The following is a 24600-nucleotide window of genomic DNA, read 5'->3' as shown; positions in this document are numbered from 1 at the left end:
AGCCACACCACAGCTGGGGTGGCCCATATGCAATTCCAGTGGCCCTTTAGGCAGTGGGTGGGGAGTGGTGGCTGTGCCCAGGAGAGTGGGGAGGATGCCTTGCCAGCCCAGGCCTTGGGGAGCTGGTTTGCACACTGGGCTTTAGTAGCTGGGGAAAATATCGTAAGTTTTCAGCATAACAGCCACAGGGATGGGAATTAGAGCATTTTCCACTGATGAGATACAAGTTTAGCCAAGTGCAACACCCACAAATCATCTTGGTTTAACTTCAACAAGGTCCATGTAAACCTGGATGAGATTTCCAGTTCCCTAGCTTTTTTACCTCCATCATCTTGGTTAAAAAAAAAAAATCCCAAAAACTCTCTCTTCCCTGCAACCCATAGTTTTCTTCATAACCATGAATACAGCAAGGCCAGAATAAAAGGAGTGTAAAACAGAAAATGTCACTGGAGGTGCCCATCAGAGGACAAGCTATTTGCTGCCAAAAAGACAAAGAAGCCTGCACCCTGTGTTTTCCTAAGGTGCCCTTTAAAACGAATAAAACATTTGACCCACCCCTAAAGGGAGTATCTGCTATGCCAGCCCTGAAAAGCAGGGGTCGGGGAGCACCAGGGTAGTGGGAATCGCCCCCTCCTGGGGCTGTCCATGGTCCCATGGACTGCCTGGCATGGCCATGGGCAATACACGGTGGGAACGGAGTCACAGACCCTCCCACTGACCCTTCTTGGGCACTGGTGCAGGGAGCATCTCCTCTCCACTCCTCAGAGCAAACACGGGGCTTGGCAGGGGCTCAAGGAGCATCCCATGGCAGAGAGACGTGAGAAATGTAAAAGTGTCTTTTAATATAAATATAAATCCATCTGAAGTGCTGCGGGAGAGGACCGTGCCCCGCGAGGGATGCCCGGAGGGAGGTGGGCATGGCGGGGACCGGCCAGCAGCCGGGGGAACCGACCCGGCATCACCTGGGCACCCCGCGGGCCAGCAGGGCTACAGCCGGGCCAGCAGCAGCGGCAGGGCCAGCAGGGCCAGCAGACGGGGGTGCAGGGAGGGGGCCGAGCTCCGCAGAGTGGCCTGGTTGGTCTCAGCGGCCGGCGAGCCCTGGGGGCTGGCCAGGCGGCCCCGGGCGCTGCACAGCTCCTGCAGGTTCCCCTGGAACTGGATCTTGCGGGACTCCTGGCGCAGCGACTCCCAGATGGTGGCCGCTTCCACGGGGCATCTCGACAGCACCTCGCTGGCGCAGGTGTGGAAATCATCCCAGGACCTGGGGAGGAGGGCGGGAGTCGGGAGCGGCGCTGGTGGCAGGTGACCCCGCCATCCCAGCGGCTCCCACGGGGACACTCACTTGCAGATGGTGTCCAGCTCCTGCGCCTCCTCGCCGCCCTCCTCCTGCTGCTGCTGCCGGACGCTCTGGGCCATGCTCTCCCCCAGGCTGATGAGGCAGCTGGCGAAGCCCCTGTAGATGGTGTCGCACTGCCCCGCCATGCTGACGGGCTCCTGGCTCGCGGCTGCGGGGCACAGAGGGGAGAGACCGAGCTGAGCCCCCGCCGACCCCCGGCAGCCCCCGCCTGCCCGGCTCAGGGGAGCGCGGCGTAAGGGTGTCACCGGGTGGGGGTGACACTGGGCTCTGAAACGTGGCGAGGGGCTTCAACATCCCCCCGGACCCTCCCTGGGCGTTCGTAATGACCCTTCTCTCCTGGCCAGGGAGCCCGGCGCGATGTGACGACCCCGCAGCGATGCTGCCATTCACCGCAGGTCTCCTGCCGGCCGCGTCCCCTCGGGCCTCCCGGGCTCTCCCCAGAGCCATCTGTCCCGGCCTTTATCCCCTGACAGCAAAGATTAATTTGTGACTACAACAGAAAAAAACAAAGCAAAGGCTCAGCAAGCTCAAGTCCCTGCTCTGGCTGCAGTGGGAAAGAGGGGGAAAGGAGAAAGGAAAGGGGAAGGGGGAAAGAGAAGGGGAAAGTGGGGAAGAGAAAGAGAAAGGGGAAGGGAAGGAGGAAAGGGGAAAGGGGAAAGGGGAAGGCAAAAGGAAAGTGGAAAGGAGGGGAAGAGGAAAGGTGAGAAGAAGAAGGTGGAAGAGAAAGAGGCAAGGGGAAAGGTGAACAAGAAAGGGGAAAGGATCAAGAGAAAAGGGGTAGGGAAAGCAGGAAGGGGAAGTGGGGGAGGGAAAGGGGAAGAAAAAGTTCAAAAGGAAAAGGCACAAGTGCAAGTCTGGCTGCTTCATTCTGAGAAGCCCCGATTCCCTTCTCCACTTCTCAAACGATTCACCACTGGCACTGGCCAAGCCCTGGTGCCATACATGGGACAATGGGTGACAGGGTGTGTTCATGAGAGCTGCGAGTGCATCCATGAGCGGTGGGAAGCCCAAAAGGAGCTGGTGTGTGACTGGATCACAGAGCAAACCTGCATGGTCCTCAGCTCTACCCCAGAGGTCCTGCAGGCCAGAAGATGTGGGGTCCCTGTGCCAGTTCACAGGAGTTCCGAAAGTTCTGGAAGTGACATGGGTGTGCACCAGGGAGGTTTCTAATTGAGGAGAGCCCTGTGGCAGACCCCTGTGGTGACTTCAGAAACAGCTGAAAGTTTCCTGATGACTGCTGAGGCAGCCAGGATGTCCCCAGGGAGCTGTGCACCTTGCTCTTGGCATCCCATGCCTGCACCCCTGGAACAGGGTCCTGAGCAAAGTGGCTGCAGTAGAGACGAACACCAGTGCTAGCCGGACATGATCACTCTAGGTGATCATGTCCGGCTACAAACACTCTAGGGCACTCTAGGTGTTTGTGATGAGAACCCCCTGAGTACAGCACCGAGGAAACTATCGGACTAATGCAAGACACGTGGGTCATAAACATCGCAGGTATCAATAAAGTGGGATCCATTGCTCCTCTTTTGACCCAGGGAAGAAGCTTGCCTCCCACCAGCCCAAGGACTCAGCAGCTGGCAAGGCCAGATGATACATCCCCTCAGCCGGCTGGTCCCTGCTGCAGGCTGAGGTTTCACCTCCTGGACTCCTTTAATGTCCGGCACAAGCCCTCCCCTACGCTCAGCTCCCTCGCCATGAGGCTGGGCAGGGCGAGCAAAGCAGGAGGGCAAATCACCTCTGCTGTTCTGCTGAAAAACCATGGGGAAAAACCTGCTCCCGGCTCCGTCGGGAGAAAGCCCAAGGCAAAAAGCACGGAGGAAGTTTCCCAGGGCGCTGCAGAGCATCCCTAGCTCCCCAGCGGGTGCCGACGCAGCCATCCTGCTCCTAGGGAAGGGTCGGAGTCACCCACTCTCTGAGCCTAAAATCAATCAGAGGTCTGGTGGTCCCTGTCCTCCATCGTCCGTGCAGCCGGACCAGGTTAATCCCAGGCTCCCCATCCTTATTCGGAGCAGAGATGTCACTGGGTACCGCTGTGCTCCGCATCCTCCCTCGGCTCTCGGAGGAGCGGGAGTGTGCAGGGGACACGTTGGTGCCAGTGAGGTGCCGGACCTGTCGGGTAACAGTCCCCCAGAGATCGGGATGCTCTCCGGCCCCGGTGAACGAGGGCAGCAGGGAAAGCCAGCAGCTGCGTGGGGTGGGCACACAGGGCTGGAGAGCCAGAGCTCGGGAGCTGTCCCCGCCCGAGCAGAGATCCCGGATACCGCCGTGAAGCCGCGTTCCTCCTTGCCCGGCATCTCAGGACACGGGACAGGGGTGGACGGATCGCTGAGCCATGGGGCACCCGGGCACCGCGCTCCCCGCGGCTACAGAGGGGACGGGACGCGCCCGGGGGTCCCGCTCCCACCCGCCAGTCCCCCAACCCCGGCGGGGAGAGCCCGGGGCACTCACCGAGGTGCAGGAGCAGCGGGCACACGACGCCCAGCAGCCGCCAGCAGCCGCCGCCCATGGTGCGGACCCCGCGCCGCCGCCGCCGCCGTGTGCTCCGCGCCTGCCGCCGCCGGCAGCCCCGGCCCCGCCGCCCGCCCCCGGCCCGCCCGGCACCGCCCCGGGACCGGCCCCCGGCCCGCCCTGCCGGCCCCGCCGAGGGGCTGCACCCCGGCCCTTGCAGTTCACGGAATCACACGATTGTTTTGGTTGGACGGGACCGGAAAAACCATCTCGTTCCAAACCGGCAGGGGCACCGTCCAGTCCTGTGCCAACTGGTCTTGTGAACACTCCCAGGGATGGGGAATTCACAGCTTCTCCGGGAAACCTGCGACCCACTGTACTCACAGGGAATACACTTTCCCCAATATTCAATCTAATCCTGCCACCTGTCAGTATGAAGCCATTCACGTTTGTCCTGTCACTCTATGCCCTTGTCCAAAGTTCCTCTCCACTTCCACTGGAGCTCCTTTATGTATTGGGAAGGTGCTGCAAGGTCTTCCCAGAGCCTTCTCTTCTCCAGGAAGGAACAGCCAGAGACCTTTTTGCTGTGAAAAGGGGAATTAATGTCCTCTCCTCACAGCCAGCAGGCCACTATCACCTCCTGCCTCTCCCAGGAAGCAAGACCAATATGCCCTGCTGGACTCACATAGGAAAGCTTGAGCAGAGACTCAGAAAAAATCTGGGAATAGAGAGGGCATCCTGGCCTCTCACCTCAGGCTCCAGCCTGGAGATCGTTTGATATCCTCAAAGACGCCTCAGTCTTCCCTCCATCACACAACAGAAGAAGTCTCCACTTTTTTTTTTCTCAAAAAGTTTTTTATTGAATTGTTCTTAATGTTATTTCCAAAAAAACAAAAAAACGAACAACAAAACCCCCCAAAACTTCAAAATTTAGATAAGAAGAAAAAACCTTGGTGGAAAATCAAAACTAATGTCTGAAACATGGACATGCTCTGATGCACAACTGGCGGCCCCCCCCGGGGCTCTTGCAGTTTGCTGCTGCCTCAGCACCCTGACCCAGAGCCCCTCCCTGGGGCACTCCAGAGGTATCACCCCCTGCCCAAACCTGCCTTTCTGGGTCAGGTGGGCTGGGCACTCCACTGTGGATCTGGAATTAATGAACCTCAGAGTAACTAACTAACTAATGAATTTTAACTAATCCCTCTTGCTCAGCTGACCTCCTCCCTGTGCCTTCAGCCTGACAGGGAGGGGGAGTTTGAGCCCTTCACTAAGGTGTGGGTACAGGTTTCTGGGCAGCAAGGAGCGCTGGCAGCCCCTGTGCTCGGGCTCAGCGCACACCTCGCTGCTCCCTTGCTGACGGCAGCAGATCCAAACTTCTAAAGGGGTAAGAAATCCATCGGCTTCTGCTGCATGAGACATGGACTGCCAGCCAGCCTTGGGGACGGATGGGCAGGTGAAGAAGAGATTTAACTCTCAAAAAAGAGGCTATTTAGGAAAAATAAGCCAAGTGAATGTTCAGTGACTATTTGGAACTATACACAGATGGCGTTCGCCTTGGAGACATCACACACGTGTTGATAGATTTTCTGGCAAGAGCTCTTAACACCAGCCAGACGCCGTTAGTAACTATGGATCTGCTGGGTGGGCTTCGGTGGAGCAGCCCACCAGGCAGCCAGGTCCTCCTAGGTCATGCCAGGGGTGACCAGGCCCTGGAGCATGATCATGAGGCGACGCGCAGGTTTGCTCAGAGGGTTGTGGGGTTCCACCTGGAGGAACTGGAAGAGCTTTTGCCGCACCTGGTTCATGACTGACCCCATGTGGTCTCGGGTGATGGGGTCGCTTTGGTCCAGGTGCATCACTGCATCCTCCAAGTAGCTGAAGGAGAGAGCAAGGTTAGGACCAAACCCAGAATCCGACTCAGTTCGTGTTAGCACTGAAGATGCACAGTTTTGTTCCCCACTCCACCCAAACTCTGCAGTATTTTCAGTTGTCATGAAATAAATGTTCCTGACTCACAGCAGAGTCCACCTATCCCTTCCTAAACATGTGAGGTCACCCTACAGCTCCCACCCAGCCTGCCCACCTGCTCCACAACCTGGCTGCTGGAACTAAGGCAGAGGCAACAGCCAGCGAGGACTCCCCACGGTGCTGGAGGACACTCTCAGCAAATATTTTCTCTAATACCTTTAGGCAGAATTAGTCACTCATTAGACAGTACAACCCGTCAGCAATGAGGCTCAGTTTGTGTAGGGTTACAATAAAATCCATCCAGGAAGGGGTGGGAGAAGATCAGGACTTTTACCAACAAGACACTCAAGTTCAGATGAGCCATCAGCTTTTAAACACAGCCTGAGTAAGGCAATGTGGTCACTGCAGGTTTTCAATAACAATCCAGTTTAAACTTTACAGCAGCAGCTTTAACCCCAGTTACCAGCCTGTAACTTGACTATAACTAGAAGCTTCTTTCAGTTTTTCTACCTTGCTTTGTCCTTATTGACTTAAAAACTCGATTTAAGTAATTTTTCCATACAAGCCATAGTCAAAACCTGTAGGTACCGTAACAATTCAGCTTTTAAGTGCAGATAGCAGGGTTTTGACTCAGACACTAAAAATGTTCATGGCAAGTATCAGTACAGTCACTATTTTGTCACACAAGCTTGGAACATCCACCAGAAATTGTACCAGTAGCTCCTGCTGCAGCCTCCCACTGAGCCTTGCTGACAGTCACGACAAGAAGCTACCAACACAAAGTCCAGTGATGGGTTAAGAGTTGAGGACAGAGCAAACTTGCCCTGGTTATTAGACTGTCCAGGGAACATGGCACTATCCCTCCTTTTGCCTCCACAAGGAAATCAATCCTTGAGGAATGGGGATCACTGCACAGGCTGCAAATATTTACAGGCTACAATTCCAGAGGTACCAGCACCTACTGCTGGGTATTCCTTCCACTACTACCTCAGGGCAGAAAAGCTTTCTGTGGCAATGCTGACATTTTTCTGAGTTACCACTGGCTGTAAACATGCCAGTAACAGGCTACAGAAACCCCAACTTCTGTCTAAGTTCCACCTCCCACTTCGAGGCAGTGAATTTAAAGCCAGGGCTAAGAACAGGACCCAGTTCTCTGGTCATACTCACTTCAATTTCAGTTCTGTCCGCGTGCCCAGATCTGAGGAGAGCTGCTGAATGAGGGAGAGCAGCACAGGCTGGGACAGAGGGCATGGATGCTGTCCAAATACTTGCTGAGTATCCACAGTCTCACAGACATATAGAACCAGGTTGAGATCAGCTGCTGTTAGAGCCTGCAAGGAAGACACAGCTAGAAATGCAAAGGAACCAAAAGGCAGGTGAGGAACACAGGACAGAATGACAGTTCTGGGATGCCCAGTGGCTTGACAGCCTCCTCTGGGAGCAAAAATCTCTGCACCTCTGCTGTACAGGTCACCAGGGCCATCTTTAGGTCGTTGCTCTATGCTCTGAGGACACCTGTGTCTGTTCCAAGCTGAAGAGAGCACAACCAGACAGAGGGGAGCAGGTTACTGTCAGCAGCATGGAGCAGGGCCAGCAGTGCTATGATTGCCAGAGGAGTTTGCAGCAGCTCAAACAGATCTGCCTGCATGTTCAAAAGTCATAGGCAAGGTCAGGCCCCAGCTGGTAGATCTGCCTGGAGAGGCTTATGAAGCTGTTGCTCTTCAGAGGTGCTCCACGTGTCAGTGCTGATGGCAGAACACGATGGTTTACTGGAGCACTGACACTGTCCTGCCAGGACATGGGCAAGGGATGACTACTGCTACCAAACTGCTACCAAATCATGGAACCTGCATGGCTCTGGCTCCACCTGCATGAGAGCAACTGCACCCCTCAAGCACTCCACTGCCACAGGTCTTTTCAGTCAACTCCTGTGTAAACTGTTGTGAGATTATGTGCCCGCCCTCAAGGAGTCCTTTTTTCCTTCTCAGTCCCCAGCAAGCAGAGGATGACTACCAGGAAAGCTAGGTACCTGCTGGAAAGCTTGGTTGAGGTGTCCCTGCTGGAGGAGCTGAAGGATGTGAGTCTGCTGGGACTGGAAATCCATGTGAGTAGAGGGGATGGGTGTCCCGGCTGCCGAGCGCATTGCCTGGACAATGCTCGAGGTGACAGCTGCTTGCTGCTCCTTCATAGCCAGGCTCACTTCTCCTTTAATGACTCTCTGCACCTGGGCCAAAATAGACTCCTGCATGCTGAAAAAAACAAAACAGAACCCATGGGCACTTGAGAACGAAGAGCCAAGGGATAACACTGCACAAAGCTTATACCAGTGAGAAAGCACAGGCTGGTTTGCTTATTGTAGTGTGGCTCCCTAAGGGCTCATGCAAACAGATCTGAGGCACAGGCAACTCTGTGGCCAACACCACAATGTCCCAGTCCCAGGGTGCACCTGGAAGATGCTGGGATTCTGTGCAGGAAAGTGACATTTCAGGGCACTAAGTCTCTCATTAAACAGTGTTTTAAATCTTCAATGTCTCTGGCTCACAAGCAAGGCGACTAAGCTGTGGGGTTATACCCAAATGGGGCCAGCCTCCTACAGGAGATCTGTCAGATGTAGTTCCTAGTGTGCAGATGACACCTTTAGAATGAGAACACACTTACACTGTGCCTGTGACTTCTCCACAGAAGAGGACTTCACAGTGCAGACTCTGCTGCTCTGTGTGACACCTTTTCCCTCAAGGACTGGATTCTCCCCTCTCACAAAGGGTACAAAGCATCAAACCTGCTCTACCACAGGTAGAAAAGCAGGACTTCCCTGGGAACAAGCACAGACCATGCAACAAGACCAGAATTTAGTCTCGTGTCCTTTCTGGCAACTTTGGCCTGCACTGAAGACCCCAGTGTGTTCTGACATATGTTCTGGTGGCTCAAAATAGACAGGCTTGTTTTGCCCCACAGGTGACCACCAGCCAATCCCATTGCCTGGCAATCTGCCACTGCCTCACAGCATGAATGTGCTGGAGGCACTGCTGGGATCCCATCCTGAAACCAGGAGGACAAAGCACAAACTGCTGCAGAGCAGCTCTGGGGAGAGAGAGTAGCATGTAGAAACTGTATGCCTGAGGACACTGAGTAAAGAAAAGCCTTCAAAAGATTCCTCTGAAATGATCTTCAGGAAGTATTCAGATTTGAGTGTGCTTAGAGGTGCCTTAGATCCTTCTGATCTCCACTGTGCACATGGGACCTGGGGAAAAGCAGGCCCTGAGCTTCCCAATACAGCTGGGAAACCTTCTGTGGGTAACAGTCACCAACCCACTTGCTTTGCCATATGTGCAGGGCCAACAGGCAGCCCTGCAGCACTCCTGGCTTGCTTCCACAGCTAAGCAGGGAGAGGTGCTTGTGATACATGCAGGTACATCTCAGTGACATCTCTTTCCACAAGCCCAGCTGCCAACTCACTTGCCCACGATGATGTGCAGCTGGTGCTGCACCTCAGCATGGACACTGGCTGCGATGGTGGACGCCAGCTGCTCCGTGGTGCTCTGGAAGGTGCTGATGAGCTGCCGAAGCTGGTTCAGCAGCGGGTCCCGCACTTCCTGCTCTCGTACCTTCTTGTTCTTCAAGTGAGCCTCCAGCTGCTGGATATCTGCAACAAGCAGAGAGGGAGATGTTTGTGCCATCTGTACCTGTGGAGATGATCAGGGCACAAATCCAGCTGCCAGGCTCTACATGTTCTCCAGCAGAAGTAATTGCTGAGCCTGTGTATGAGCACAGGACAGAGGAGAAGCACAAGCCTTGTTTTGGGCTGTATTATATTAAACTAGAAACCCATCCTCCAGTCTCCCCATCACACAGGATCACACAACACAGCAACAAACCCACCAGTTCTCCTCCAATAGACTTCTCCAGGCACTCATTGTTCAGGGGAGATAAAGGCACGAGTGAGGGTGTTTTATTTCATACATAGTGTGAATTGTGATCTGCATTAGTTCAATGCTCATGAAGAAAGAGGGGGAACTTTTCTGACAAAAAGGAAATCATGTCTCCTGAGACTTAAAACCTGTATTTTAAAATATCTTAAGAACTGGCCTGATCAAAAGGGAGAAGAATGTAAGCTCTCATATTTGTGGGAGACTTGTGCAACAGAGGAAGGTGCAAAACAAACAACAGCTGGAGACACCCTGCAGATCTATGGCCAACAGAAGTCACTATGCTAACACTGCCTACATTCAGGCCCTCTCAGAAGCCAGCTCTGCAGAGTAATACCTGTCCAGCTTCCCCAAAGGCCATGGATCTGCATCCCAAGCCTGAAAACAGGAATGATTTTCTGCAGTGCATCAGTGTATAGCTTTCCTTACATAAGGGTATACTCTAGTTCAGCCTATGCCCACACTGTTCAGCCACTGTTTAACCTTTGATCATCCCAGTACCCTTCTGTAAACCTTCTCCAATCCATTACCCCTCTGAGAGGAGGGCCTAGCTACAGGACTACTACACTCTCCACTCATCATGTTCCTGACACCAGGATGGAATAATCCTGCAGCTGGGTTTCCTACTCAATAGATGAAGTCACAGATCCCCAGAACACAGCTGAATGTTTTGCTATGTGGGCTACAAAGACCAGAAGTGAATCCCTACTCTTATGGCACCACCCACAAAAACCTCCCCACTTCTCCTTCCCAAGTATGAAACAGAACACATGGATGGGCTAAGAGGTTAAACACTCACCAATGAAACTCTGAAAGGTAAAAACATATGGCCAGCATGTTGCCAACCACTAATGCAAGTAGTGCAGAGAAGACTTGAAGAAGAAAACCTACTCACATTCCTGTGTGCCCTGCTTGAAGGTGTCATTGATTTGCTGGAACATGGACTGGCAGCTCTTCTCAAAGGCTGGCAGCACAACGCTCTGGAAGGCCTCCCTGTAGGCTGACTGGATGGGTCCCTGCAGAGTGTCAGCTGTGGCCCTCACAACACTGTCTGTAAGATTCTTACAAACACACACAGAAGATTCCAGAAAATTAACTACAGTCTGCTCCAGGACTAAGGGTATGAGCAAACACCAGGTCCCTGCAACACACCCACAGCAGGTAAGGACAGCCCAGTGTCCAAGGGTGCTCCCTTGGCTCTTCCCACTGGCCAGGCTGCACCAGAACCTCTGCTTGCTCAGGGGCTGCCCAAAACCAGCACCCCTTCTCTGTACTTCTGCTGTAGGGCAAGGGAAGGTGGCAGAGTCAGGCACAGCCTGTCCTCTTCTCCTCCTTCCTTCCCAAACAAACATTCCCTGCCAAGGTAAGTAAGCAGTTTGTGCCCCCTAAATAATGTAGATATGGAGAACAGAATGGAGCCAGTCAAATCTTTGCTGACTGACTTGACTGAGTTGGCCCTAAAAGTCACTGGTGAGAAATTCTACTATAGTAGAAAATGTACAACTTGGTCAATGAAAAAAGTGTTAATCAGGCAAAGTGGGCAGGGGAGTATACAAAGAGCTTGTCCTCTAATGACAAAACTTTGACTACCAGCAGCTAAACTGGCATTACCTAGAGACAGAGGTGAGAGGAAAAGGCATAAGAAGTTTCTACCCAGGCAGGTAACAACTCAGTGTGCCCTGGAAAAGCTACTCCAGTACTCCTTACCTTTGATTTCACTAGCTTGGTAATATTCTCTTTCAGTGTCCCCTCAACAGCAGTGAGCTTGGCAGCAATAGTATTACTGAGCTGGCTGATGGTAGGGTCCATGCTCTTGGAAATGCCTAAGCATAACAAAAAAAGGACAAAATTGCAGCTTTAAGCCTAAAGTCACACTTCAAAGCTTAGAAAAGAAAATGGAATCAAATGATTCTTGGATATGACACGGCAAGGGACAATGATTGTAAACTTTGCTTGGGGAACTAAGGTTGGACATTTGAAGGAAGTTTTTGCTAGGAAAGTAGTACAGCTCTGAAAATCACCATGAGTTGTGGAACCTCCAGCCTTGAAGGTTTTCAGGAGTTAGTGTGACAAAGTCACAGCTGACCTGATCCAGAATAGCAGGTAGCCCTGCCTTAGGCAGTTACTGGCTTTCCCACCAGCAGTTTTTTGAACATTTCCTTACATGCATGGTGCCAGTGCATTGGGAAAGGGCAAAGACAACTTCAAGTTTGCTCCAGACAGGTCTTAGCATTGCCCAACTCATCAGCCTCTTTCACCTTCCTCCACTGAACAGACTCCAAAGGTTTTAGAGAGTATAATGTAAGGTCAGACCACACTCTCTGGAAAGAGAGGCTTCCCTCTGGGAGCCTCATGCTGCTTCTAAACCACAGCCCCTCCCCTCAGACTACAGGGGGCCCCAGAGCAGTGTGTTGTGCAGACAGACTGCTGTTCACACACCCTAACTCCTGCTTCATACAATGCCAGCACTTTCCCAGTGTGCTTTAGATGCTGATGGAGCTACCTGCAGGGATCCACCTCCCAGACTTAGGCAGCCACACTCACACTGGGGCACTGTCTTCTTCATCTCCTCCCGAATGGTCCTCTCCAGACGGTTACACACAGCTGTGGACAGGGACTGGGACAGCTGCTGGGACAGGTGCTCCTGGAGCTGCCCATTGCGCTGCTGCCCTTCCATCAGCACCCGGTCCAGTCTTCTCTCTAAGGACAATTTGTGTTAAGGAGCACAACTAAAGATTTCCTGTCTACCCACAACATTCCCATCCACAAAGGTGGACAGCAGCCTCACCTCCAGAGGCTCAGTGAGAGGAAATGTGCAGCTCTGGTGAAAGAGTGGTCTCCTAACATTACTGCTGTGTTCCTGAAACAGGGTGCTCTTAAACAATTGATCAGTGTGAGAAAAGAGCTTTGGAAGGCAAGACAGCAAAGTCAAACAGCTAAAATAATTTGGACAGTACTGTTTCCTGCATACTGTAATTAACTTGGCTGCCCCATTAGCAGCTCAGCCCCAGCCAGCCACTCACTCACTTCTCTGCAGCAGGATGGGGGAGAGAACTGGCAGGGTGAAAGTGAGAAAACTCCCAAGCTGAGGTAAAGACACTTTAAGAGGTTAAGCAAAAGCTGCACATGCCAACCAAACAAAATAAGGAATTCATTTACTACTTTCCACTGGTGAGCATGTGTGCAGGCAGTGAAAGCAGGGCTCCCTCACACCTAATGGTGGCTGGGGGAGACAAACACCATCAATCCAAGTGTCCCCTCTTCCTCCTCCTTTCCCCCAGCCTTTACTGTTAAGCACAGCACCAGACAGTGTGGGGCATCCCTTTGGTCACTGAGTGTCAGCTGTCCTGGCTCTGTCTCCTCCCAATTTTTGATCATGGTGGAGCAGCGTGAGAAACAGAGAAGGCCTTGACAGGGCTTAGAAAAAGCAAAACCAGCAAAAACATCAGGGTGTTATCAGCATTGTTTTGGTCACAAATCAAAACATAACACACATGAGCTGCTGTGAAGAAATTAACTCTGAGACAAAACCAGGACAGCAGAAACCATCAGCTCCAATATCCATAAACAGCAAGTTGGTAAATATGTTTCTAGAGGATGGAATTAGTGGATCTAAGTGATACAGTGCATGGGAGCAAACCCAGGCTTCAGACTACTCATACCTCATGAAGCAAGCAACCTCTCTGAAGGAGCTATCACACAAACACATCTTAAACAAAATAACTCCAAACTCTGACAAAACAAACAATGACATGACAATTCAGCCACTGACAAAATTCAGTCCACGCATAAAGTTGTGGAGAAAGGAAAATTATTCTGTTATTATTATATAGCTCTAGACACTGAAATTCACTAGAAAGGCATCTAAATTATCTGCGAATATCAGACTAGTGGTCAAAAAAGGAAAATCCAAGACTAATTAATAGAGAAATCTATTGTCATAGAAGTTAAGAGTGGTTTCAGACATGAGATAGGCTGGAGATGGTCAGTTTGGGGAACATAACCAAATTCAGTGCAGCAAATGTACACAGGATCCAGTGACTCATAATACAATACAAATAATTGGATACCAGGTTTGAAAGCACCAAAAGGAAACACTTCCCAGGCAGCACATAAGGGACCTGTAGATCACCATATGAATAAATGTGGACAAACAAGATAATTGTATATCCAGATATGCAGTGTGGCAGCCAGATGCTATTTCTGGTGCAAGTACTGACTTGCCTTAAGGAAGGAAGGAAGGAAAGGGTAGCCCATAATTACTCCTGTGCAACTGGCCACTGCCTGAGGTGGGATAATGTACCAAGTGCACCTCTGGTCTACACCATCACTGAAGCACTTATGGCTTAATGGGTAACCAAGATTCAGTGGCACAGAGAAAGTTCTTCTGTGTTCTATTTCTGAGTTTCTTGCCCTTAGATAGGGTCTGAGAGGAACTGAAATAGTTATACTGCAGCCAGGCAATTGTACTGCACCTATGGCACCATGCTCCCAAGATCCTTGACCTTTCTGAGCCTTCCTCACTCCTCTAGTCTGCCTTGCAGCCTTCCACTCAATGCTTGCAAACAAGGATACGCTCCTGCTCCTGCTGGGAGTCAATCACCCTCTCCATGTGGCCCATGAGGGAGCTCTGGATGGCATCGAGGTGATCTGTGAGCCTCTGCAGGAGTTCCATCTGGTTCTGCCGCAGCTCGGAGAGTTCCCGCTGTTGGCTCCTCAGGATGCACATCAGCTCATCCTGAAACTCTGGTGTCACCTACATGTGGAGAGGACAAGCATTCATTTCTAACAGGACTGGAGATCAGCTGAGGTTTCTGCTCAGTATTGAGCCAACCCCTGTGTATATATGTATATACATACACATACACACAATATATATGTTGTCTCCTCACCAGCTCAATATAATTCAAGGAGTGTGAGGACCCACCCTTAAGGGGAAGGAACAAGGAGACACACACATCAAAGCCAATCCCTTATGACCCTTTCTCTGCTGGGAACAGCTTATCTTACTGCAGGCAGAGATAAGAGTGAGAAGGAAATCATCAGTCTGGAGACCACAGAGCTCCTTCTCTGCTGCATGTCAGCACAGAACAATTCCAAGCCCAAGGGCAGCCCCATCTCAATCTTCTAGGGCATGACCCATGATACTTCAAGGAACTGAGATGAACTTTCTCTTAGGTCTTCCCTAGTAAGATATGAAGCATCATGAAGAGCAGCTCTGACTCACCTGGTTGTTAGATGATCTTGGTGACTGGTTCATATCCCTGGAAATAAACAGAGGAGTAGTAACCCAATTGTGTCAATTAACTCCTCTTACTATCCAAGTCTTCTGCCAAAACAGATCACACATTTTGTGGTTGCTTTGAATTTTACACTCCAGCTCATAATTCTATTTTGCCATGTATAACATGGAGAATGATGGGAAGGTGATGAAATCCCAGTCCTTTCAGCACTGTGACACTATCATTTGAACCGTTCACAGACCCTGATGTTCCTTACAGACTGGTCCCTTTGCAGGGAAGAGACCTGAACCAAGTGTTAATGAGGACTGTTACAAAGTACACTGCACACTGAATTTTCAGTTTTGTCCAAATTTGAAGCTAGGGAGGACTTTGCCAAACACCTTTTGAAGGTCTCCCAGTATTTTACCAAAGAAAAAACAAGTATTCATTTGTTACAATTTAGAATGAATGAGCACAAATCATCTAGTGTGACTCCAGCTCTCAAGGTGAAGAAACTAGTGACGCATTCCAGCTCATACAGCAGAATAAAGAAAAACACAGAACTGATTCACTAATGTTGCATGTCTCCATCAAAGTCACAGATCTATGAAGAAAAGTAAACACTTTTAGTTCCCAGACAGTACCCACTCAGCAACTTTAAAAGGAGTGAGGCAGAAAAAGTGAATCTCATTTCAGAGGTCAAGAGCTTCCAAGTGTCACTGTGCAGGACCACAGCCAGCATTAAATGCCATTGCCCATCTTTGTTGTGATCAAATCACGGAGCTATGGGAACACAAGAAGAGGAGGGAGCCCCGTGCAGAAGCTGTGCTGCTCTCCTCACACCGATGCAGACAGATTGGCCTAATGTGCCATGGACAGACCTTTCCAGTCACCAGTTTTCATTTACAGGATATTGATATAGGCATGTTTAGAAACACACTGAAGAAGCAAGCAGGTAACAAATGACAGATATTGCTGAACAAGGGCACTGTGCCACTGTTCAGAAGCTAATTAAAAATGGAGGCCATTGTGACACTCACAGCATCACAGTTCCAATAAAGCCTTCACTGAAACCAGTGAAAGGGCCCAGTGTCCCTTCACAACGTGTAATTTACCTCCCACACATTCTTCTCAAACCCAGGCTATATTTTGGAATTTGAGTCCCAGGTGGAGACAGTGCAGAACTATTCCCACACCCAAGTGCCAGTCATTGTTTGAGTAACCAGCAATGCTTTCTGTGGGGCTCCTGCCCTTTGCAAATGGGGTGAGGCTTGGGAGCACTTGGCTGCTGCCTCAGACCCCAATGCTACAAGAGGCTGTGGCCCTGTGCAGCTGGTCCTGGAGCCTCCTGTGCCCTGGTAAGCACAGCGTACCCATCATCTTTCTTGCCCTTCCGCTTCAGCTTTGGGGAAGCCCGTGGGGATGCCTTGACTTTCCAGTCCTTCACAGGCAGCCTCTGCACAGATGCTTTGGCACCAAATCCACCTGACGTAGAAGCCAAGCTTGCAACTTCATCATCATGGTCACTGTGAAGGAAGAGCAGGGGAGAGGACATCACTCACAAAACCGGACTGTGTCAGCCTTCACTGCAGGGATGGATTCACAGCTCTTCGTCCACACGTGGCCAGAGTCAGCTACAGACAGCCCCACCTTAACCTTTCACAGTCACCTCTACAGAGCTCAGAACAGGCTGCTCTGCTTTCATCTGGGTCTGCTGTGGCTGAGCTCGAGTGCTGTGCAGCACAGCTTGGAGGGTCCCTGCATTAGGGACAGCAGGGGCCCAGGCAGCGTGGCTGAGTGATGCTCATTTAGCTGCAAACACTGGCACAGGAGCTCCAGGATGGCCTAGCAGGGAGCCCAAGCACAGCACATCCTTACAGCTCTACAGACAGCGAGCACTGGACACAGAATGCATTGCAAGAACAGAGAAGGAACAGGTGATCCTGAGGTCTGTGATCCTCAGTACCTTGGAGACTATCACCTGCTGACCGGTTTCCAATGCAGGCTGCACATTTCAGTCTGAATTTATGTGTGGATTGTGGACAACCCTCAGCTGTCAAACAGGGCTGAGCTTGTCAGGCACACAGAATGTGCCCACAGAACTTCAGGCCTGTGGCAGGAAATAAGGCAGGCTAATAAGGCAGGAAAGATGTCAGAAGCAAGAAACTTATTCCTGAAGTACCCTTGGTACCTTATATAAAGTATAATATTTGGAAAATTATCCCTTAATAGGTTTTTACTGGTAATTAAACCAAGCTTGGCCCATGCTTTAAAAAGCAGCACAATTAAACCTTTCCCTACAGAGAATAAACTGGAGAGTGCCCAGAGGCCAATCTTGAGATAAGCTGAAGTCATCAGAACGTTAGGGAAGCTGAGCTGCAAACACACGTTAAGTCAGGAGACAAAGCAGAGACATTCACCCCACATGTGAAGGCTGGCTGGGGACAGAGGCACAAATGCAGCCTGAGCTGAGTCCATGCAGGGCAAGAGAGGGGGCTGAGCACTCTGGTACCTTTGTTCTGCACTGGCATCCTGGCTGTCATGCTGCAGGAGGTGGTAGCTGTGTCTATGGTAGGAAGAGCTCTTGTGCTTTTCTTCAACCTCATCCCTTGGGCTAGAGAGGGAAAAAAAGAAAATACCATCATGAAAGTCTCTATCAGCTTGGGTATTCACTCTCTCCATGTCTCATGAGAGATCCTGATAGAAAGTCTGTAACAAAAATTAAGCCCACACTGATCCCACAGATCCAGGAAGAGGCAGGTGTTGTGTAGAGGCACTAAACACTTGAACTTGCCCATGTGCTTCGCTGGGGCCTCAAAAAGGGAGAAGCAGCTCAGCAATGCTTGAAGTACTAACCAAGAACAACCTCCCAACACATTCATGCAAGAGAGGTAAGCCACTACTCAAACCTGGCAGCACACCATACTTCCATGAATAGCATCATCTTGGGTTTGTTTTTCCTCATTTAACACTGATAAGTGAAGTAAAAATCATCAGTGTGAATGTGATGGGTCAGCTCAAACTGACAGAATTGTAACACTGGATCTACTATGAGTATCATAATGATTTTGAAAGCAAACTGCACCTGCTTCTAGACTGTTAGTTAGGTCTGCCTGAATGCAGCTTGCAGGAAGGACTTTAAAAAGAAGTGAGCACTTGCAAAATCTCTCACAGTGAGAGAAAGCTGATCTGGTACTCTGATATAAGGCATCCTGAAGGATTCAGAGTGAGATTGAGGGGAGTTGCAAACTCCTAGAAAAGTATTTTCTCAGGTTCATATTATGAGTAAAAGAAAAAAATATTGTCACAGTCTTAATGCCCTCCCCAGAGCCATCAGTTGGGACTGTTTCCTGGAACAACATCCTCAGCTGTGGAGGCACTAGGTGAGGCCTTTCTTTGCAATTCTGATGAGGGAACAGTCCAGGATTACCTGAGGGACAACACTGACCCTCTCAGCCTTCTAGTCCTGCTGAAAAGGAGGGTGTTTGCAGGTTCACATGGTGCAGGCAGCCCCAACATAAGTGGTCTCTGGAGATGCCAAACACATCTCACTGTTGTCATCCCACTACAAGACAGACTACATCATCACTAATTCTGTGATGAAACCAAACCCAGCACTGGTCCAACATGACAGATTGCTCCTTCTAAGCAGGCTAAGTGATGTTGCACCATCCCTCATTCCTGCTCCACTGTCATTTATTTTCTGACTGCTAAAGTACTTTGTTTATTTATAACACTAGCTGCACAGAGCCAATCCTAGAAGAGAGACATACAATTAACCTATAAGCAAACCTGTCAGTTATGCTGTCAATTGATTCAATAAAAGCCTGCAGGAATGCATCACCTGGGGCAGAACGTAGCTTGTACTGGTTTGATTTCCAGAGCACACAAAAAAAAAATCTCAAGTCTCCATGTGAACATTAAGGCCAACAAAGTAGACTTTTCACCTTCTTAACAGAGATCATTTATGCTGCAAAGGGTATCAGAGAGCAAAAATAGTTAGAGGTGGCCTAGGTAGTTCAGGACACAGCATACAGCCTAAGCACACAGGAAGGCTGATTCATCAGATCATTTAAGGGAAAGAGGGATGGAGAACTGCCCTGGATTAATCACAACATAAGAGCTTTTCACCAAGCTGCCAGTTTGGCAAGTGCAAACAAACTGCCCTGTGCCAGATAAACCCAAGTGATTACCTGTCTGCCATGCTGTTCCTGGTCTCCCGGGTTATGTCAGGAGCTGCTGGCCATGGCTGACTCACAACACTGTCAGAAGATGCATTTTCCTGAGTTAAAGCAGTCTCCAGTAATGATGGAGCATTCAGTCTGTCCACCTCCACTGGAGGCATGTCCAAAGAGTGGTGGCTGTGCTCAGAGTTGTGGCGGTTCCTGGGAGACAGCAAGTGCAGGGCTGAGGCAGCTGAGGCCATACTGTCTGCGTGGTGCCCGGGCTCCAGCACCTCCCCAGGGAGCCCGGGCGGAGCCGCCGCAAAGCTGCGCTGCAGGGTCTCGGAAGCAATCTCTGGGATATCCTGGGACATGGCTGTGGAAGCAGAGGAAATGACGTCTGGGGAGCGCTCACGGGTGGGAGAAGCCTGGGGCACCACCAAGGGCTCCACTTCCTGCAGTTCCAGTGCTAGAGAGGAGTTTCCTGGTGCGACCTGAAAAAAAAAATCCAACAAGAGACTTTAGAATAATGTGGAGACACTCCAAGAAGCCCTGGTGTCTTACACTAACTGTCTCTGGACACAGCCTGCTATATCCTTTCCTCATGTGATCCCTGTCTCCCACTCCTTCATCAGATGGAAAATGGCCTCAGGACTTGTAACAGACTCTCAGCTGGGTTACCAACACAAGCCAATGCTAATTTGAACTCACTTTCAAAAGAAAATGTTACACTAATTCTACCTCCCTCCTCTGCTCCAGACTCCCTCCTCTTTGAGGGAAAACAGTTTTAACACTGAACATCTCCTGGACTGAAAATTTGCTTCAATTTCAAGCTTTGGTTATGATCTGTTTTACACAACACCTGGAAATTAAAATTTAGGGATAAGAAATTGCAATTTGAGATTCATCAGACCAACAAGCAGGAATAAACCTTTCCAGGTAGCACTGTCTGTTAACACAAAGGCTGACCACGTCCAGCCACAGGGACAGTGACAGCACAAGCTCGAGCTGTCTCTGGTTTTCAGAGACATGCTGTTCTACACAAGGACAACATGGCTGAGTAAACTGGGCTGCACATCTGCACCAGCAGCTGTATTTTCCAAAGGGCACACACTATCCCAGTGAAATTTTATGGAATCCTAGAAATGTTTGGGTTGGTAAGGACCTTAAAGCTCATCTTGTTCCAACCCCACTGCCATGGGCAGGGACACTTTCCACTAGACCAGGCTGTTCAAAGTCCTATCCAACCTGGCCCTGAACACTTCCAGGAATGAGGCATCCACAACTTTCCTGGGAAGTCTATGCCAGTGCCTCAATACCCCCTGAAAATACAATTCCCTCCTAGCATCTAACCTAAAACTCCCCTCTTCTAGTTTAAAATCATTCTCCCATGCCCTACCCCTGCCTGCCTATGTAAAAAGTCACTTTTATCTCTTTTAAACACAAAGGCCACTCCAATCCTCAGAGCCTTTTTTTCTCCAGGCTGAACAATTTCAGCTTATACAGGCTCATAGAGAGGTTCCTTGGCCCATGAGAAGGAAGGGAGCAGCATTTGGAGCCTTACTGGAACAGGTGCCTTTGGTGTTAGCTTGTCAGGGAGGCCTGGGATGAGAACAGAGTGACTCCTAGGACTGGTCTGGAGACTGCTGCTGCTGCTGCTGAGCGTGAGGCTGGTGTCCAGCTGCATCTTGGGGCTCACAGTCAAGTCTTCTGATGCTCTGCAGAAGAAGACACCAGAAAATCAAGCAGCCCAAACAATTGATCTGCATTCAACACTCATGGTGAGGAGATGGGGTGCAAAGGTCAGTGGAGGAGTCCTTGCTCCATAGTCAGCTACTCCCTGTCAATGAGTACTCACATCTCCTAGTTCCCACACAGCCCAGAGAGTTGGAAACAACAACAAAAAAAAGGCATTGAAATCTTTTAGAATTTATGGGGTCAGTGGGAGGAGGGACCAATTGTATCTCCAGTGTACACTGTACAGAGTACAGGGAGAAACAGGACACTATGAGATAGGTTTCCCTCTTTTTCCCAACCCCCAGAAGTGAAGTTCTCACTGCTAATGCAGCCCAACCCAGTCACACTCTAAGATTTTCCTACCAGTCCTAATTCTCTCCCTGTCCTTGGTGGCTGCAGTGTTCTCTTACCTGTAAACAACAACGGTCCTTTGGGAAAAGCATATAGAGCAACAAAACTGAGCTGCAATAACAGAATCCCTATGAGGCATGCACAAAACACTCTTGTTGGCCCCTAGATGACAACAGGCATGTTCCAAGCTGCATTAGGGATGCAAACAGCTGCCTATACAGGGATATTTGGACTCAGGCCAGTTTCTAACTCTGGTTACAATCTCCACTCCTACAAGACATGCTACAGCTCTGTGCTATCCCAAAGGCCTGTGTCAGTTCAGCTGCAAATGTATTATTTAATTCATGTGTTACTTACCTGGGCAAAGAGGCATCCGTGACAGAAGTGCTGCTCATGGCAGTGACTGCAGTCAGGGAACTGACGCTGCTGCCGGGAGAGACAGCGATCTGTAAGGAAACACACAGCAGTCAGGATGGGACAGAGGGAAACAACACAACTCAACCAGACAAAGAAAGAGTCCTAGAGAGTCTTTGGTGAAAAGGGAGTAGAAAATACCCCAATAGGTTGGGTTGTTCTGCTAAGGTGCTCAGGTGCTGGTCAAAGGCAAGTCCCAGAACATCCTCATCATATGGCTGTTTTTACTGAGGAACTGCTGTTCCCAAAGCGACCTCACCAGAGGCTTATGGCAGACAGTGGGGTACTCCCACAGGGTCTCACAAGTCTGAACAGTCCCATCTACCTACCTGATCATTTCAGATCTGCATTCCCAGAGGACCCCATCAGACAGGATGTGCAGAGCTGCCACATTTTCTTCCATTACAGTTATATCATAACCCCAAACAACATGTGTAAACTAGGAAGAGCAGTCTCCCAGCTTAGATACAGTTACTATGCAAACCCATATTTCTACAAAGCACACCTATATCAGTGGTTTTGCAGTTAAACCTAAGTTAAACTTACACACAAGCTTAGGCCAGTGTAGCATTTCAGATGTGCCAACAGGTCTCTGCTCAGTCTGATTACATGCAGTTTCTTGTGTGCCCTGCATTCAGCTAGCAGAGCTTACCGCAGTCATCACAGCTGGAAAGCGTGTCCAAAAGTACCAAAATCCACCCCATCCCATGCCTCACCATAACAGTGCTGATCTCTGATTACCTGCTGAAGAGAAGTACTTGGTGTCATGAATGCATCTGGAGTCATCAGCTTGGGCTTGGCATCATTGGAGAGGGAAAGGAAGTCTGCTGGCACAGGCAGATCAGTGATACGCCGCAGGTCTGGTTGAGAGCCGTGCACAGATTCCTTTTCAGATCCCAGCCCTTCCGTGCTCAGATCAGCCATGTGGTCTGGAAAGGCTTCAAGGGAGAGATACAAATCAGTTTGGAACTTCCCTCCAAAACTAAAGCTCTAATTCCACAAGGTATGAACTTATGCCATTGCATGCCATGCTTGATACCACAAAGAACAAGCAAAAACCTTCCAACATCCCAGTAAAAGCTTAGAGCAAAACAAATCCTGTGTTATGCTTTTTCTTTGTATGCCAGACTGGATTTTATCAGGCTTTGCTAATAAAATGTCCAAGCCTCCTTTCTTCCCTAAAAGCAAGGCCAGTTGAATTGCCACATCCCAGAATGGTGAATGAGCTGAAAGAGCTCATCACAGACAGCCCAGCCCTCTCTACTCCCACAGCTCTGCTGTCACTCTGATCTCTTCCACCTGAAAAAAAGAGAAACTTCAAATTTCTTTCACAAGTGCCAAATCACCCTGGAAGGTGAACTCAAGCATGCACAGAGCACTAGTACTCTTGGTCTAACACACCCCCAAACTCCATACTCACAACAAGGGTCTAACCAGCTTCTTGCTTCAGTGCCACTCCATATTTGGAACCCTTTATGCAATGACACCACTGCAGTACAAAGAGACACCCAAAACCACCGTCCTGCTCTCCCCACCAATAACCTTTAAAGGCTCAGCAACACTGAAGACCAATTTAACACACATGCTCACCAAATTCTTCATGAGAGCTATGGGAAGGCATGGAAGCACTTGTGTCAGGGCTATGAAGAGGCTGAAACCTAATCTGCACATCCTGTAGGGCCCTAGAAAGAAACAAGCATTTCTGATCAGCTGAAGAGCCACCAAGAAAAGACTTAAGACATCATTAAGGCTCAGAAGATTTCACTGAACTAATTCCCTTGGAAAATGCTTCAGTGTTTTCTGCCTGTCACAGAAGCAATGGAAGTGCTCCTCAGCCGTGTCACCCAGCTCTGACTCCCAGGGTATTTGAGATGTTTCCCAGCATTTGTGTGTGAGCACAACTCTTAAATCTCTCATGGCCATGGAAATACAAGCTTGTCACACCATTCAGGGCTACCTCCTGGTAAGGCCACACACACCACAGCCAAGTAGCTGGGGGCCAAGTAGCTTTTGTTATGAGCAAAATCATTTAACTTAAATTTCTACAGGTCAGTGCAGGGTTAGGACAACCACAGACAGCTGCACACACATACTCACTTGGTGTGAACACAGAAGAGTTTTATCAGCACACCTGCTGCTGATTCGACAGCCCCAGAGCCCTGAGCACCTTCTGGAAAGGAGAAAAAGGTAAAACATGAAGTTGCATGGAAACTACACACTACAAAAATATCACAGCAGAATGAACTGACAGCAAAGAACCAGCATGATATGGATTCTCTTTATCAATCATCTGGATGAGGGGATCAAGAGCACTCTCAGTAAGTTTGCAGACAACTCCACAGAATCACAGAATATCCTGAGCAGTGAGGGACCCATGAGGATCACTGATCCAACCCCTGGCCTTGCACAGAACACCCCAAGAATCACTGCACATGCCTGGAAGAATTGTCCAAATGCTTCTTGAACTCAGACAGGCTCAGTGTTATGACCACTGCCCCAGGGCACCTGTTCCTGTGCCCAACCACCCTCTGGATGAAAAACTTTTTCCTGATATTCAACATGAACCTGCACTGACTCAGCTTCATGCCATTTCCTTGAGTCCTGTCGCTGGTCATGAGATTGAAAAGATCAGTGCCTGCCCCCTATGAGGATGCTGGAAGACAGTAATGAAGTCTTCCTTTATTCTCCTCCAGTCTGAACAGACCAAGTGACCTCAGCCACCTTCCATACAGCTTCACTTTCACCATCCTCATGACCCTCCTTTGGACACACTCTAACAGCTTAATGTCTTTTTTATATGGTGGTGCCCAAAATTGCACACGCACATGGAACTCAAGGCTGCAACACCACAGAGCAGAGCAAGACCCTCCCCTGACTGACTGAGGATGCTGTGCACCACCTTAGGCAGGAGAGTTGATCTGCTGGAAGGGAGGAAGGGCCTACAGAGGGGTCTGGACAGGCTGGATTGATGGGCTGAGGCCAATTATGTGAGGTTCAACAAGACCAAGTGC

At 50.0% G+C, this 24600-nt stretch overlaps 2 protein-coding genes across 2 annotated transcripts in view; both read right to left on the bottom strand.

The window, feature by feature from the left end:
- Nucleotides 1-818: 818 nt before the first annotated feature.
- On the bottom strand, nt 819-3905 carry NRN1L (neuritin 1 like). Its single transcript, XM_015639701.2, has 3 exons — nt 3809-3905; nt 1343-1505; nt 819-1261 (listed from the first exon to the last, which is right to left on the bottom strand). Exons 1-3 carry the CDS (start codon nt 3864-3866, stop codon nt 988-990), a joined length of 495 nt encoding a protein of 164 aa, XP_015495187.1. The 5' UTR covers nt 3867-3905; the 3' UTR covers nt 819-987.
- An 814-nt stretch (nt 3906-4719) lies between these two features.
- EDC4 (enhancer of mRNA decapping 4) overlaps nt 4720-24600 on the bottom strand; it is a 33153-nt gene continuing 13272 nt past the window's right edge. The window contains exons 13-29 of the mRNA XM_015639577.3: nt 23687-23759; nt 23180-23271; nt 22331-22527; nt 21533-21621; nt 20652-20805; nt 19118-19581; nt 17437-17538; nt 16298-16450; nt 14930-14966; nt 14278-14458; nt 12247-12402; nt 11410-11525; nt 10598-10763; nt 9233-9419; nt 7806-8025; nt 6944-7107; nt 4720-5683 (exon numbers count right to left, since the gene is read on the bottom strand). Of these exons, the coding sequence (XP_015495063.1) occupies nt 5491-5683; nt 6944-7107; nt 7806-8025; nt 9233-9419; nt 10598-10763; nt 11410-11525; nt 12247-12402; nt 14278-14458; nt 14930-14966; nt 16298-16450; nt 17437-17538; nt 19118-19581; nt 20652-20805; nt 21533-21621; nt 22331-22527; nt 23180-23271; nt 23687-23759 (2744 nt within the window). The 3' untranslated portion in view covers nt 4720-5490. The remainder of the gene's footprint in view (nt 5684-6943; nt 7108-7805; nt 8026-9232; nt 9420-10597; nt 10764-11409; nt 11526-12246; nt 12403-14277; nt 14459-14929; nt 14967-16297; nt 16451-17436; nt 17539-19117; nt 19582-20651; nt 20806-21532; nt 21622-22330; nt 22528-23179; nt 23272-23686; nt 23760-24600) is intronic.

The sequence above is a fragment of the Parus major genome, chromosome 11 (genome assembly GCF_001522545.3).
Source record: "Parus major isolate Abel chromosome 11, Parus_major1.1, whole genome shotgun sequence".
In the NCBI taxonomy this organism is placed as follows: domain Eukaryota; kingdom Metazoa; phylum Chordata; class Aves; order Passeriformes; family Paridae; genus Parus; species Parus major.
Note: the sequence above shows the minus strand (reverse complement) of the source record. Positions and strands in the feature narration are given on the sequence as shown.

Excerpts from the sequence above, each read along its gene's own strand:
- NRN1L (XM_015639701.2), bottom strand. The coding sequence starts at position 3,866 with ATGGGCGGCGGCTGCTGGCGGCTGCTGGGCGTCGTGTGCCCGCTGCTC. Across the intron at positions 1,506-3,808 it reads CCCGCTGCTCCTGCACCTCG|CCGCGAGCCAGGAGCCCGTC; the intron begins GTGAGTGCCCCG and ends TGTGCCCCGCAG. Across the intron at positions 1,262-1,342 it reads GAGCTGGACACCATCTGCAA|GTCCTGGGATGATTTCCACA; the intron begins GTGAGTGTCCCC and ends CCTCCTCCCCAG.